We start from the raw sequence: 16,438 nt of genomic DNA on the forward strand, positions 1-16,438 counted from the left end.
CCTGTTGGGTAGGTGGGTACAGCACTGAATATTGGCCATAGTGACGTCACTGACCAGGATATTCCATGCCAGAGCCTAAACATGGCCTGCCATTGAATTTTTGGGCTTAATTCAGCCCACAGCTATTGGCAGCTTAAGCGCTGACTTCTATGGGCCAAATATTTCCTCCTCCCAGATTGTACAATAGGTTAACACAGGTAAGTAAAAACAAGAGACTTACTGCATAAAGATCATTGAAACCAGAGTGTGGAAGAGTCTGAATTAATTGTTCCAGCCATTAACCTAGGAGTCCTTAACCAGTGGTGCCTGCACCCACGAGGGGCACATGATCAATGGGGTACAGAGAAAAAGTCTGAGTCAATTCATTGAAACTTTCTAATCAGAGTGAAGGCAGTTATTAGGACAGTTTTCATATGAATTTGCCCAGAACGGAAACAATCTGAATGCATCTGATGATATGCATGTTGCACTGTCAAAAACTGAACCATAGTTTCTAGTTGAGGATAAACAGCAGCAATAATCTCACTAAAGGTGATGAAACATAAGTTGTTTTTTTTCTTACTTCATTTACACTCTTCAGGTTTCACAATCATGTTTTTATGATAAAGGCTGTATTTAATGACTGAAATGACTGAATTGATGCAGTTATTATGAATTAAATATTTCCTATTATGTATCATTTGTAAACATTCTGTACAATTTATGTAGCATTGTAACTTTAAGTGTGACGTCTTTGGTAGTATAACTGTGAAGCACTGTAAATTGAGTAACATGATAGCCGTTAGCACTGTTAGGGGCCAACAGTGATGTAAGTAGCTGTCAGACATTTGGTTTAGGAAGGGGGTGAGAGTATTTCATTGATCAGTCAAAGGGGTATGGTAACCTAAAAAGATTAAAGACCTCCGCACTAACAAGGTAGGCCTTAAATTCAGTTGAATGATCTCCATGGAAAATAGACAGAGGTATTCTAGATACTGCAGTCAATGAATGTTGCATTAGTAGAAAGGGGTGATGGAGTTGCCAGGTTGAAAAAGGGAGTGAAGAAACGCATGAGACTTGTCTTGCCATGCTGAAACAAAGATGAAGATTTTCTCTGATCTAAAGCAAATGTCTTCAAAATGCTAAAATATGTGTGTTACTTTGTAGGGAAGGAAATCTGGCCACCAAGCAGGTTGTATTCCTCCAGAGGCCTGTAATCATTACTTCAGCTTCTCAGACACCAGAGGTAAGTGACAATGATACCATTGAAAGAACTATTGTGAGGTGAACTTTGCAATTGCTCGTGTACTTTGGCCTTAGCAGGTTAACGTTTTAAAGATGTTCAATGATGTGCCTGTGGAAACTTAGCATTGAAATGCATGTGGATACCTAATTAATCCTCTACAGGAAAGCTAAGGAGCCAGCAGCAAATATCTGGATTCCTTGGCAAATCATCAAGGACCGGAATGGTAGTGTATTTCCTTACTCATGAGTAATCTCATATTGTGTCAAAAATTACATAAATAGAAAATATAAAAAAGAGTTGAAAACAGACAGCAAAGAGAATTATAATTAGGTATATCTTCTATTCTATCACCTTGAAACTCAAAATCTTTATCATTTTCCATGTTCATGATCTTTGTCTTGTTTATATTCAGTGCTAATTTGTGACTTTTGGCTTTGACTTTTCTCAGTAGATACAGCATGTCGTCTTTGCTGCTGGTGATGAGCATTGTATCGTCTACATAGCACAGGTTGTTTATATGAAGATTTTGAGCTTGAAGGTGATAGAATAGAAGTTGTAAAGGATTTCAATCTCCTGGGCTCTTTTGTAAACAAAGATGCAACTAACAGGGAAGAAATACTATACAGAATAGCACTTGGTCATTTCTCAATGAAGGCTCTCGACAAAGTATTAAAAGGTAAGGAAATAACACTCCAATCAAAGATCAGACTTGTCCACGCGCTTATTTTCTTAGTGATCAATTATGGATGCGAAAGCTGGACACTATGGCCCCGATTCTGCAAAGTGCACCTAACGGCACCTAAGCGACTACTATTTAGGTGTCCTAATCAAGTGGTTGAGTGTTTTAAGGGTCTTAACATGCACTAATTGGGACTTAGACGGAGGTAGACGCCACATAGGCATCTTTAGAAGGTAGATGCAAGTTCTGAGGGGTGCCTATCTATTTGTAGGAATCCTCAACAAAAACTGGCATCTATGTCGCATCTACCTATGTAGACATGGGCATAACCTGGGCGTAGTTAAGGTTAGGCTTGAGGTAGGCGCTATTTGGGCATCCATATAGCGCAGAACTTGTAGGCGAATGAAAAGCTGGTCTAAGTGTGGTTTTAGCTTCAGTTCAGTGTAATTTCAGCTTTGGCTGGATGCGACTTCCTATGGGCGAAACATAAGTCCTTTGGGCTTCCAAAATGATATTTTATAAATAGAGTTCAGGAATATGTTTTTCCCTCTTTTTTCCCTCCTAATACATTTAATAAGCCACCATATCAATAGGGCACATCAATACAAACATGTTGCAAGCAAAACATAGTACTTTTCAGCCCAAACAGCAATATAAGTAACTAATTACAGTACATGAAAAACACACACCTTTGGATTTTATCACCAAACAGTGCTGCAATCAGCTCTTTCTTGAAAGCAAAGAACATGAAAAATATATAAAGATTGCACAATTACTTCATTTCTCAAAGCTTAAAACCAGATACAGACCTTGCAGTGCATTTTCCTTTATTGCAAATGGAGGTGTCTAGTTGCACAATGGTGACCTCATTGTGAGATCATCAAGGTGCACCTGTAAGATACAATGCCACAATTAAAAGATGCGCTAGGTGTTGAACTCACAACCTCTGCAAAACCAGCAGAGGATTTTAACACATTGAGCTACATCAGCTTCCAAGTATGTGGATGTGACTGCCCTGTCATATCATAGCTTACTGACCTGCCTATGTATCATCTGCTTAGGAATGATATCAGAGTCACCACAAAGAAAGCATTTTCTAGCTCACCAAGTTAATGCACCTTCATCGGTTCTAATCCCACTCTCACCTTCAATAATTTTAACAACATCCTAACAGCTTCTTATTAGCTCTCATAAGACAGATGGTAGACTTTGTCGTTTTTCATCAGGCAAACTTATTTTCACCTTCCCATGGCTAGAACATCCTAAGCTGTCATGGGAGGAAACTTCTCTGACAGAACAAAGCCATTTGTGGCTCACCAAGTTAATGTACCTTGTTGCATCTTGTCCATCTTCTCAAGCTCACCGGTTCAAATCCCACCTTCACTCATTTTAACAGCATCCTAACAGCTCTCATAAGTGGTGGACTTTGCTGTTTTTCATCAGCATTCTGCAGTTTGCAGGCACAGGTGCATCAGATACATTCATTTGCTCTCAACTACATGCCATTGTGGTAGGAATGTGTTTCTTCTTATGCAATATAGGCACAGGGCAACGGGTATAAGAGTTTACTAAAACTTCAGAAGGCTTGGACAGGTGTTGAAGGAAGGTACATGTTTTGAAATGTATCCTAGAGACATTACTAATTGGTAAATTCAGCTTGGCTTTAGAATGGGGGGGGGGGGGTGTTGTAGTGTGGGAGGGGGTTTAGGATGAGAGAACAGGCTGCTTTAGACATCTGAGAATTGCTGCATATCATTTTAAGGCTCAACCCAAATATGTTTAAGCTAAGGAATGGCCAAAGAGTTTGAAGGTTTTCTGGTAGAAAAATAAATCTATATATATAAAATCGGAGGTATGTATGTGTGTATGTATGTGTGTGTGTATGTGCCCCGATCACGCAAAAACGGATTGACCGATTTGAACGAAACTTGGTATGCAGATCCCTCACTACCTGGGATGATATGTTCTGGGGGTCTCGCGGCCCACCTGCACACATGGGCGGAGCTACAAACATAAAATCAGATTTCACCCATTCATGTCAATGGAAAAAATGTAAAAAGCTGCCATTCTCACAGTAATTCAAAAACGGCTTGACCGATTTGAATGAAACTTGGTATGCAGATCCCTCACTACCTGGGGTGATATGTTCTGGGGGTCTCGCGGCCCACCTGCACACGTGGGCGGAGCTACAAACAGAAAATCAGATTTCACCCATTCATGTCAATGGAAAAAATGTAAAAAGCTGCCATTCTCACAGTAATTCAAAAACGGCTTGACCGATTTGAACGAAACTTGGTATGCAGATCCCTCACTACCTGGGATGATATGTTCTGGGGGTCTCGCGGCCCACCTGCACACGTGGGCGGAGCTACAAACAGTAAATCAGATTTCACCCATTCATGTCAATGGAAAAAATCTAAAAAGCTGCCATTCTCACAGTAATTCAAAAACGGCTTGACCGATTTGAACGAAACTTGGTATGCAGATCCCTCACTACCTGGGGTGATATGTTCTGGGGGTCTCGCGGCCCACAACTCTATGTTGCTTGCTCAAGGGTGGGTTCACCCAAGAATTTATATGTTCTTGCTCCAGGAGGTGAAACTAAAAATGTTGTTTATAATCACGTTTTGCGTTAGTTGTATTGTATTCATTTTGTCAAATATTTCACATTATAATTTGAATATTGTACTTTTTATTAAGCTGTAAAAAAATAATTTCATTCACCACTATAAAGTATCTTTATTTGAATCCATTTACAGTGTTATTGCTATAATTAAATACCCGTGCAACGCCGGAGCATCAGCTAGTATAAAATATTTGCTTACATCACTTAAGACTGAACCCTGACATATGGAAGATAAAAGCAGTGCTTTAAGGCATAGAGCTATAGAGGGAACTTCATTTAGAATTTGGTAACAGAGCCTCTACAGCAGGGGTGCCCACACTTTTTGGGCTTGCGAGCTACTTTTAAAATGACCAAGTCAAAATGATCTACCAACAATAAAATTTAAAAAAACACAAAGCACACTGTATGCAGAGAAAATGTTAATTATCATTTATATTCCGTGGGTTTTCAAAGAGGTCAAGGCAGATGACTTTATGCAATGTCACCTCAGTAACAACTATACAAAAATAGACAAATATACCCCCTCCCTTTTTGCTAAACCATGATAGCGGTTTTTAGCACAGGGAGCTGCGCTGAATGCCCTGCGCTGCTCAATGCTCATAGGCTCCCTGCGCTAAAAAATGCTATTGCGGTTTAGTAAAAGGGGGCCATAGTGCAAAATATAGACAGTAGATATAAATTCTCAAAATGGACACATTTTGATCACTAAATTTAAAATAAAATCATTTTTCCTAACTTTGTTGTCTGGTGATTTCATGAATCTCTGGTTGCACTTTATTCTTCTGACTGTGCAGCCAATATTTCTTCCCTTCTTTCAGCCTGCTGTATGCTTCCAGACCTCATGCCCTCCGTCAACTTTTTCTTCCTCTCTCCCTGCCCCCCCTTTCCTTCTTTCTGTCTTTACTTTCTTTCTGTCTCCCTGCCCCCCTTTCTTTCTGTCTGTCTTTCTCTCTCCTTACTCCTTTCTTTCTGTCTTCCTGTCCCCCCTTTCATTCTTTCTGTCTTTCTTTGTCTCCCTGCCTCTCTTTCTTTCTGTCTGTCTTTCTCTCTCCTTACTCCTTTCTTTCTGTCTTCCTATCCCCCCTTTCTTTCTGTCTCCCTTCTCCCCCTTCTTTCTGTCTCCCTGCCTGCTCCCAAGCCACTGCTGCCACCATCAGGGAACAGGCCTCCAAACCACCACCTCCCCTCCTCCCCCTCCCCCTAGGAGCCACAAACACTACCTGTTGCAAACTGCTACATGGGACAGGAGTTTTCTTTAGATATTTCCAAGGACAGACCCTCCCCGGGACATCAATGAAGCTGAAGCCAGACCAATGTTATCAACATCTCCAAGTGTGCGAACAGGCGTTCGATCGGTTCTCTCCCTCCTGAAACCGTCTTTCCTCCCACTTCCACCCTCCGCTCCGCCATCTCCGAGGGCGCTTGCGACCGACCCGCCGGAGCTTGCGCTCTCTGCCGCTTCCTTCCCCTCAGTTCCCCCCCCCAACTTGATGCAACTTCCTACTTCTGGTGGGGCGGACTGTGGCAGAGGGGAAAGCTCCAGGGCTGGCCTGGGAATCCCTGAGAGAAGGGAGAACGGGGGAAGGGAGGAAGGCTGACTGACTGACTTTTGGTGCCATTTTGTGCAGGTAGTGAGATGAGCTGACGGGCGTGCAAGGACTACCAGGATGCTTTGGGTTCATCTGGCTCTTGTTCTCCCTATCCTTCTCTTGTAGGCCGAATAGATCATCACAAAAGCTTTTCTGTTTATGACTCGGTCTGAGTCAGGAAGCAAGTAGAACGCAAAGATAACGCGATCAACTCGCGTTGCCTTTGTGATCGACCTTTTGGGCACCCCTGCTCTACAGACTAAGCAGATGAGAAATTGCTTCTTGTAAAAGCTGTGAGAAGTGAAGGAAATGATTATAAGTCAGTACAGGTGTGTTTGGGCAAACAGCACCCAAAGCATGCCCAATCAGATTTGAATGTTTTCTGGTGGGAAGTCCTAACTGTGCCTATGACGTCAGATGCCACGTAGGCGTGCCTATTATAAGGTCCATCAGAGCAGAGTTTTCTCTTTTAGGACTCCTATTCTGTGTTATTGCTTATGCTGATTTCTGAGACCTTACCTTTCTTGATTATCTTTTAACCTTTTCTTTCCTATATCTGCCACAACTTTCTCCATTTCACAGGACCATTAGCAGCTATAGTAATTTGCAATTTTGATGTTTTTCTAACCTTTTTCATCTTTCCAGGTGAATATGCTGCACCTATGCAAGGAACTCCTTGCTAGCAGCTCAGCTACCAAATCCAGGTGAGAATGATATATTGCTAGCTAGTTAGGTGTATTTATTACAAAAAAGCTCAGGCAGAACTGATTTTTTTATTTATTTTGGACTCCCATTCTGTGTTATTGCTTATGGTGATTCTCCATTAACTTTTTGTTCCCCTGATATCTGCCACAACTCTCTCCATTCCACAGGGTCATTATCAGGTCTGAGAATTAGTGATGATAAAAATTGGTTCCAGGAGTGTTGGCTGAAAAAAACCCATGTTGTTTGAAACTTTGATGCCAGCAAAATGGATATGCAAGTTACATGAATATATGGAACCTATAGTAGAGCTATTCCACATACAGCTAAAGGTAAATCTTTTTAGAGTCATAATTGTTAGGCATCCTTATTATAAAAAGGGAACAGTGTTTGTGCTTCTGTTCATTCTAGCTGTTATTCTGAGACTGCTGTGACATATTCTCCCAAGACTTCAGCTTTTTATTTTTGCCACAGATGTCTAACATTTTCCCCCTTTTCTCCTGATTTCAGGTTCCCAGAGTGGCTAATGACTCCCCTTGTGTTTCCCAGAGGCCAGAGCAGGCCTGTTCAAACATTTACCATGCACTTAAAGAGATGGCATTTAGGGCGCCGTTAGAGTGTGCTAAATGTTAACGTTTGCATTTTATTCTATTGACGCGTTAGCAGTTAGCGCATGTGTTGATTTAGCGCACCTTTATAAAAGAGCCTAAAACTCACCAATAAACTCTTAATTTGTCTCAGTCCATCTTCCTTTTTCTACAGCCTGCTGTCTCCTATCAGGAGAAGATTATGGGACCTTAACAATTCTACCACAGTAACAACTTGGACCTAAGAGTGGCTTACTCTGTACCTGTCATCCATCTCATCGAACTGCAGTTGCCTGATATTACACTTGCATGCTATTTTCCTAAACTGTGCAATAAAAAATCTTAAACCATTTTTCACCTTGTGCTTATTTACATTGAGTAGCAGCCGGGCATTAGTGTTTCCTTAATAAACACCACTTCAGCTACTTCATCACATTGACCTTTGTCTTATGTAGTGTTCCATGAGGCCCAGGCAGCAAAGGAGAGAAGTGGGGAGGCCCTTAGGGGGTGGCAAACAGAGTAGTTGGCATGTCTCCTGCCTCACAGACTGCAACCAGCATAATATTTGAGAAAATGACATTATAGGAGTGCTGGAGAGGATGAACAAGGTGCAACGAGATGCCCTAACTTGGTGAGCCAGAAATGGCTTCTTTCAGTCAGGGGAGAAGTTTCCTACCCTGACAGCTTAAAATATGCTTAATTGCAACCGTTACGGTGTGCTTCTAGCACTCTGCTACGGAGCCGCAAGCACGCCGTAGCTACAGTTGTAACGATGCCTAAACAGGAACAGTATAATCAAACCTGAATTGCTATGTTTTTATGGCTTATTGTGTAGCACAGTGGTTAGAATGAAGGTTGAGGTGTGAGCCTGGTCTGGGTTCGACTCATATACTTCAGCTGACAAAATACTCATTTTAATAAAAATTACAAGCTACAGATCAATCAAATCTAATTTTTACCTCAAACACCACAACATTAACAATACTACAAGCAATCTATTCCAAAAGTGGAGTTTGCAATTGATAAAAAACAGCAGTATTTGACTCCATGTCACATTTATTCAAGCATACTTGGGATTCTGGCTTTTGGGACAATGAAAGCAGTGCTTTAAGCCATTGAGCTACCAGTCTTTTGTCTCAGCTAACTGTGATATGATAGCTAAGCAGATGATACATAGGCAGGTCAGTAAGCTATGATATGAAAGGGGAATCAGAAAAACTGGAGTGGAAGGTGGTTTAGTTCAGTGAGTAAAAGCGCTGTGCTGATCTTGCAGAGGTTGTGAGTTTAACTCCTGGCCTGTTTTTTACTTATGGCATTGTACCTTGCAGGTGCACCTTGATGATCTCACAATGAGGTCAGCATTGTACAGCTTCACACCTCCCTTTGCAATGAACTAGAAGCCACATTCAGGTCTGTTCTGTGTTTTATTCTGGTTTTAAGCTTGGCCAAATGAAGTTATGGGCTTTCTCTTTGAAGAATGAGTTGATTGTAGCAATGTCTAATGAGAAAGAGAGTGTTATTTAGAACAAGGAACCTAAAACTGTGATTTTCATGTGCTACAATTAGCTAATAACATTGCTTCTTTAGGCAATTTTAAATTCAATATGTTTGTATGGATGTGTCCTGTTTATATGGTGCCTGAATAACAAAATAAAAATCCCTGAACTGTATTTCAAAGATCATTTTGGAAACGTCTAAAAACAATTCTCAAATATAACGTCTATGAGATGCCCAGAGAAAGCTCATTTGATGACCTAGGCTGCCTAAATAGCATGTATCCTGCTAAAGCCTTTGTGGAGCTTAAACCACATCTATCTAAAGCTTCTACAATGCTCAAAGTCCTATGCTTTACACTTCTTATAGGAGCTAATTTTACCATTACTATACAAGTTTCTCTATAGCACAGGAGTGAAGATTCACCCTTTCTACGCTGATGTTTCCAGTTCAGCTCCCACTCAGTACCTCTCAGTCAAAAAGTAATCTTATACTTATCCTGTTAAACATGGCATACTTTGTTACTTTTTTTGTTTTTATACTATTGAAGTATACAATTCTGAAATAATGAAGAAAAAGGATATAACAGGGCAGTGAGATCTACCTTGTTTTGTCTCCTAGCAGAATTAACTGCCATTCACTACCTATAAGGAGCAGTATAATGAAATCAGAATTGCTATTATTGTATAGCTCATTGTCTAGCACAGCAGATTAGAGTGAAGGTTAGCGTGTAAGCATGTCACATATTTTTCAAAATTCACACTGATGTTCTCAGTTCAACTCCCACTGAAACTAATATATTATAAATATCCTTTTAAACAAGGTATACTGTGTTTTTATTATCCTTTTAATTATGGTATACTTTGGGTTTATTATGTTAAAGCTTGCAATCCTGAAATAATGATAACAAATCAGTAAAAAAACACATTTTTATATATAACTAACATTGTAGGGATGTCTATCTGGTGTCTACATCAGAAAAAGTGTGATTTCTGGAAATGGGTATCGGACGCCTACCCGACGCCTAGGTAACGCTCATTGCACTTTGTGCCACGCGAACGTCTAAAGCATTCCTAAAACTAGATGCAGTTTACAGAATCGGGGCCAGAGTGCTAGTGGTACATTCAAGTGCTTGAGTATACCTGGATGTCTGTCCTCCCTACATAATCACAAAGGCTGTCTTTTATACAATTCGTGATAGCCTGAGGCCACATTGGTACATATCATATTGTTAGTTTTTATTGGTCACTTACAAACGTCATTACATTTATCAGTTTATTAGTTGGTTAACATTATCTGTGTCGTACTGTACGCATGTCCTGTTTACTAAAATCACTACCTATTCCCGTTAAATGTCATTTCAATATCAGGTCATCAATTTTGAGCTTTTGGGTCCAGTAAGGCTCCACCCATTCCAGGATATATCTTACAAATGAGGTATTTTTATATTCTTGGTCAGGACATGTCCTCATCCTTATGTTCACTTCCCACTTCCCTGTTCTTATGGCACTACAGCAGATGTGTTACCAGTTGCCATGTGAAAGAATAAGTTTTGCTTGACATGCTTATTTTAGTATAAGTTTTGCTTGGCTTGCTGATTTCAGCAAGCATAGATTGTGCAAAGGCTGACAGCTTTAGTCAGAGCATTCTCAGCCATCTTAGGCCTTTACATTACATTACTGATTTCTACTCCGCTGTTACCTTGCGGTTCAAGGCGGATTACAAAAAGATCTATCTGGCCATTTTCAAAGGAATTATAGAATAGTTAGGGAGTAGTCAACTTGGTTCTTAGAGATGAGGTGGTTCTTATGGCGTTAGGTTGTTTTAGAGAGAAGGGAGGCATTAGGTTGGTTTCGATTGTTGGTATCAGGGATTTTTTAAATAGTATGGTTTTTATTTCTTTCTAAATGTTCTGTAGTCATGGGTCATTATCAGCAAAGTAGAGAGTTGGCAGTCTAATCTCGCTGCTTGTGTGGCCAGGAGGCCATTATACAGTTTTTTCCGTTTGACTTCTTTGATTGGGGGGTATGTGAATGGAGCGTGAGTTCTCCTTTGTCTGGTTGAGGTGGTTCGGATTAGACGGTTGTTTAGGTATATTGGGCTGTTGCCGTTCATGGATTTAAATAGAAGACAGTAGTGTTTATTGGCCTATTATTCTGGAGGATTTTCAGGGGGTTTTGTCTTCACCTCTAGTTTTATAGAGGACTTAAGATCTTCACCTGTACACCTGTACAGGACTTTCCCTCTCCCCTCACCCTCCCTTATCAGTGCGCTAATTGCATGCGCTAACTGCTAAGGCGTCCATAGGATAACATGCACACCTTGATATGTAAGTGCTAATATGGCGCCTATCTGTTAGTGCATGCATGTTATCCTATGGATGCCTTATCTGTTACTTCGTGCATGTTATCCTATGGATGCCTTATCTGTTAGTGTGTGCATGTTATCCTGTGGATGCTTTAGCAGTTACTGTGTGCATGTTATCCTATGGATGCCTTAGCAGTTAGCACATGCATTCACTTAGCACACCTGTGTAAAAGAGGGGACAGTTTTGTGCTCATATTCCACACTAACAATTTTCTTCTTCCTCCTGTAGGCTGGCACTTGATTTAGACCTAGGAGTGGCTTACTCTGCATACTTGTGTATTTGTGATCTATCTCATCGAACTACAGTTGCATTGTGTTACACTTACATGCTGCTTTCCTACACTGTGCAAGGATTCGTGATTTGAGTGTCTATCACGTTACATGATATTCTACAATACAAATCTTAAAACCAATTTTGACCTTGTGCTTATTTACAAAAGGCAGGCCAGGGCCCATTCGGATACAATAGTGCCAATAACCCTAACCCTGTGTGATATGGGGACAACAGAAGTGGGGTGGTGTAACATGAATGCTGTGCTATGTTGTTTTGTTTTTTTTTTTTTTAGGGGGGCGGCATGGACTGGCATGTCTCCCATTTTGGTTGTATGGAGCTATCAGTTGAGGAAGTGTTTAAGAAGCACAGCCTGTGACCACCATCTCTGCTTTCATAATACTGTGGTCTGCCGCCACACTGTAGGATAAAATCTGATTTTCTTCTAGGAGCATTGTTGCAAGTGAATACTTTAATAAAACTACACCCAAAGTACGCCCAATCAGCTTCAAAGGCAGAAACGCTAATGACACTCAAAGCAACATGTTTCTAGGATGTCCAATGAGACTTCTAAACTACCTCACAGCCTCCAAACATATTTGAGAATATGGCATTATATGAGAGCAAATAAGGTGGGATTTCAACCGGAGAATTGGAGAGGATGGACAAGGTGCCTTAACTTGGTGAACCAGAAATGGCTTCTTTCAGTCATGGGAGAGGTTTCCTACTATGACAGGTTAGGATGTACTAGTTTCAAGTTTATTAAAATTTTGATATCACAGTCAAACCAACAGTCATCCCGCCACACACATCACTCAAACTCCCCCCCTCCCACATCTGGAGACTAGAGGCAGCCGCAGGAACGCTTCCCATAAAGCCAGGTATGCCCGAACCTCTGCGCTAGCAGAGTGTTTATGATAACAAGACTCAAACTTTGCCAGCTCTGACATCTGTGTGAGCCAGCAGTCTAGGGGGATAGCCACATCCTGAGTTCAATACTGATGGCCCTTGTATTGGGGGTTATTAGGGTAGCGATACCTTTAAATTCAAAGTACTTGGTGGGGTCACCAGGGGAGTTGGGATATTCGGTGGATGGCTCCTTTTGATGCAGCGGTCTGGGGCATCTTTGTATATGGATGCCCTGATGTTTATCTTTTCTATGCTACTGGTGCTTGTTTTGAAATTTTTAGTTGCTCTTGTTATGTTCTTGTTTGCGCCTGTTGTGCATATGTTTCTTATGTATCCAGTGTGTTCCCTTGGGTGACTTTAATAAAAATGATTTGGAAAAAAAAAAAAAAAATTTATATAAACGCAATATCAAATATTTTCAATGCGTATAACAATAAAAAATTTGGGGGGGAGGACAAAATAAAACAATTTAAACAGGTAAACATACAATCGATGTACATAATTAATTAGTGATACATAGGGAAAAAAGGAGTGAACTACAATTGTTAAAGAAAGTAAGAGAACATTTAAGGAAAAACAGCATCAGGAGGGTAATTGAAAATGTTTTACAAATAAAGCGAAGTCTAAAAGTGAAAGGGATAAGTTGTGACCTATATATAGATCTGGTTAGATTTAAGTATTTGAACCTGAGATTGTTGATAAAAGAGTTATCCTGTTTATGACTCGAATGCATCTTTGTATAGGTAGCTTTTTAATGTGCTTTTAAATTTTTCTAAAGAAGTTTCACCACGCAGATAAATGGGTAACTTGTTCATAGCTGGGGTGCTATGATTGAAAAAGTTGTAGCTCTTCTGGTGCCTATTATTTTCAGAGACGGATGGTCAGCAAATGCTGATCTATTGATCTTAAAGATCTGGCTGGGGAATATGGTATCAAATAACGATGTAAAAATATTGTTGGTGTTGGTTTGTTGAATTATGAAGGTTAATAGTGCAATTTTATAGATTATTCTATGTGAAATTGGTAGCCAGTGTGCTTTTTGTAACAGGGGAGTGACATGATCGTATTTTTTGGAGTCAGTAATAATTTTTATTGCAGTATTTTATATAATTTGTAACCTTCTTATTTCTTTCTGAGTTATGCCATGGTATAATGTATTGCAGTAATCCAGCCTGGAAATAACCAAGGAATGAATTAGAACATTAAGAGCTTTTGGTTCTAAGACTTTGGCTAAGGATCTAATGAGACTTAGTTTGTAAAAACAGTTTTTAACTACCGAGCTAATCTGATCATGGAAGGATAATTCATGGTCCAATAATACTCCCAGTATTTTTGTCGTTGTTACTTTCTGTAGTGGGAAATTGTCTAAGAGTATTTGTGATAAAAATGTAAAATCATTTTTCCATGGGAAAAACATTATTGAAGATTTAGATGGATTCAGGGCCAGCATGTTGTCTTTTAGCCACTGACTAATTTGTTTTAACTTATTGTTTATATTTGTTACCTCATTAGAGTCAGCAGTATTTAATGGATATAAAAGCTGAATGTCATCTGCGTAGGCAAAAGCGGAGAATCCAGTCGATTGACTTAAAGTGAGAAGAGGTGCTGAAAAGATATTGAATAGAAGAGGGGACGAAATTGAACCTTGTGGGATACCATAAGAGTTTGTATAGCTATTTGGTGATGAATTGTTGAAGATAACTTTAGCTGACCTATCTTGAAAGTATGATTTAAACCAGTTTAGAACTTGGTCACAAATACCAATGGAAGATAGTCTCTTAATAAGTAAATGATGGTCGATGGTGTCAAATGCTGCTGATAAATCAAGTGAAATCAGAAGTACAGATTTGTGGTGATCTAAGTAATATTGAATGTTAGTTGTAAAACCTATCATAGAGTGTTCTGTTGAATGATTAGATCTGAAACCAGTCTGGGATGAAGTGTATGAGTTTTTTCAATAAAGTTGCTTACATGATTGAAAACAACTTTTTCTATTAGTTTAGTGATAAATGGTAAATTGGTGATAGGTCGGTAATTTGATTCAATTGAAATTGAATCTTTGGGATTTTTTATTATTGGACGGATGGTTGCTTCTTTCCATTCTTTTGGTATAAATCCTGTGGTTAAACTATTTTCAATCATTGTCTGAATGAAAGGACCAAAGAAGGAAAATAAACGTTTTATAAAAAAGGGAGAAATTGAGTTAAAGCCTGCGCTTTTGACGTTGATACTTTGTAACAATTGTTTAAGGACCTCTAGGGTAGGTATTTAAAAAAAATTGGTACATTTTGAAATAGATAAAATTTGTGTTGATTCCGTGTCTATATCAGAATTGCTTTTTGAACCAATGCTATCTCTAATTTTATTAACTTTGTTTACAAAATAGTTTGCTAGATTTTGTGTTGTTGGTTTATCTTCTAGTTCAGGGTTTTCAATTATTTGGGGGCTGTAAGATTTTTTTTAAATAGCAAAGAGGGCAGAGGAATTTTTAGCACTTTCAATTTTTTTTAGAATAATATGTTGTTATTGCTAAGTTTATTTTAGTTTTATAATATAGCAGTTGTTCTTTATATTTATTTAAATTCTCTCTTGATTTAGTTCATCTCCATTTCCGTTCTAAAGCCCTAAGTTGTTTTTTAATTAGAATGAGTTCTTCTGTAAACCAAGGGTTTCTTATTTTCTTTTGACTAATAGTTTTTGTGCATAATGGAGCTAAATTTTCCATTAGTTTTTCTGTTGCAATGGACCAAGCTTTGATTTGTTCATTTATTGGTAAAAGGTAAAAGTCTTCTATTTTTAGGTCGAATGAAGCGATAATTGAGGAAAGTTCAATTTTATTGTAATCTTGATATGTGATTGTTTTTGGGCGATAGTTGTTCCTAATAGATTTAGAAAGAAAACTCTGGAGTAATCAGAGTGGTCTGACCATGGAACAGAGGTAATATTGAGATTTGAAAAGGCTTCTTTAAGAGATGCAGAAGTAAGAATCATATCTAATGTGTGACCAGCAGAATGAGTTGGTTCTTTGATCAAGGTGGTAAGATTTAGATTTGAGATTAATTCAAAAAATTCTTCTGTAAAAGGATTACATTTGTCGTCTAAGTGCATGTTAAAATCACCAAGTAGTATGACATTATTTGATAATGAATTATAATCAAATAGTAGTGCTTGTAATGAGTCAAAGATGTTATGTCTCATTGGTGGAGGAATATATAAAAGCAAAAAGTCAGTTGTGGGGAAGTATTAATTTTAAAATGTTGGAATTCGATAAGTGCTCCTATTGGAGATTGGTCTACTTTAAATAATAAGGAATGTTTAAAAATGACAGCTAATCCACCTCCCTTTTTTCCTATTCTATGATTATAAATGTAAGAAAATCCTGAGGGACACACGAAAGAAAGATATGCCTCTTCTTCAGTAGAGAGCCAAGTCTCTACTATGCAAAGAATATCCAAATTGGATTGAAGTATTAAATCTTTAATTATATGAAATTTGGTTTTAATAGATCTTACATTAATTAAACCTATGGTTATGTTTGTTGTTTGATTTAAATCTAAAGGAATTAGAGGGATTTCTATATATGCTGGGGGTCGATATGATAATAACTCACCCTCTTTCAGTGAAGGTGAGAATAAGTTTGCCTGGAAAGGGAAATGTACGGATGAAAAATGGCAGAGTCTACCATCTAGACCAGGGGTCTTAAAGTCCCTCCTCGAGGGCCACAATCCAGTCAGGTTTTCAGGATTTCCCCAATGAATATGCATGAGATATATTTGCATGCACTGCTTTCATTGTATGCTAATAGATCTCATGCATATTCAATGGAGATATCCTGAAAACCCAACTGGATTGCGGCCCTCGAGGAGGGACTTTGAGACCCCTGATCTAGACTCAGTAAGCTATGATATGACAACGCAGTGAGATCAACCTTGGGTTGTCTCCTGGCATATATTCTAGCAGAATTAACTGCAGCCCTTTAGGCATGCTTG

At 39.1% G+C, this 16,438-nt stretch overlaps 1 protein-coding gene across 9 annotated transcripts in view; it reads left to right on the forward strand.

Annotated features, from left to right (window-relative positions):
* Window positions 1-16,438, forward strand: part of RFTN2 (raftlin family member 2) — an 82,912-nt gene that overhangs the window by 55,623 nt on the left and 10,851 nt on the right. For 4 of the 9 annotated variants that reach the window (XM_033945830.1, XM_033945831.1, XM_033945837.1 and 1 more), the window contains exon 8: window positions 1,147-1,225. In XM_033945830.1, coding sequence (XP_033801721.1) covers window positions 1,147-1,225 — 79 coding nt within the window. Of the gene's footprint in view, window positions 1-1,146; window positions 1,226-6,764; window positions 6,824-6,991; window positions 7,761-11,835; window positions 12,233-16,438 lie in introns of those variants that run through there. The other 5 variants (XR_004539578.1, XR_004539579.1, XM_033945834.1 and 2 more) reach the window with 5 other exon arrangements.

Source organism: Geotrypetes seraphini, chromosome 5 (genome assembly GCF_902459505.1).
Source record: "Geotrypetes seraphini chromosome 5, aGeoSer1.1, whole genome shotgun sequence".
Taxonomy (NCBI): Eukaryota; Metazoa; Chordata; class Amphibia; order Gymnophiona; family Dermophiidae; genus Geotrypetes; species Geotrypetes seraphini.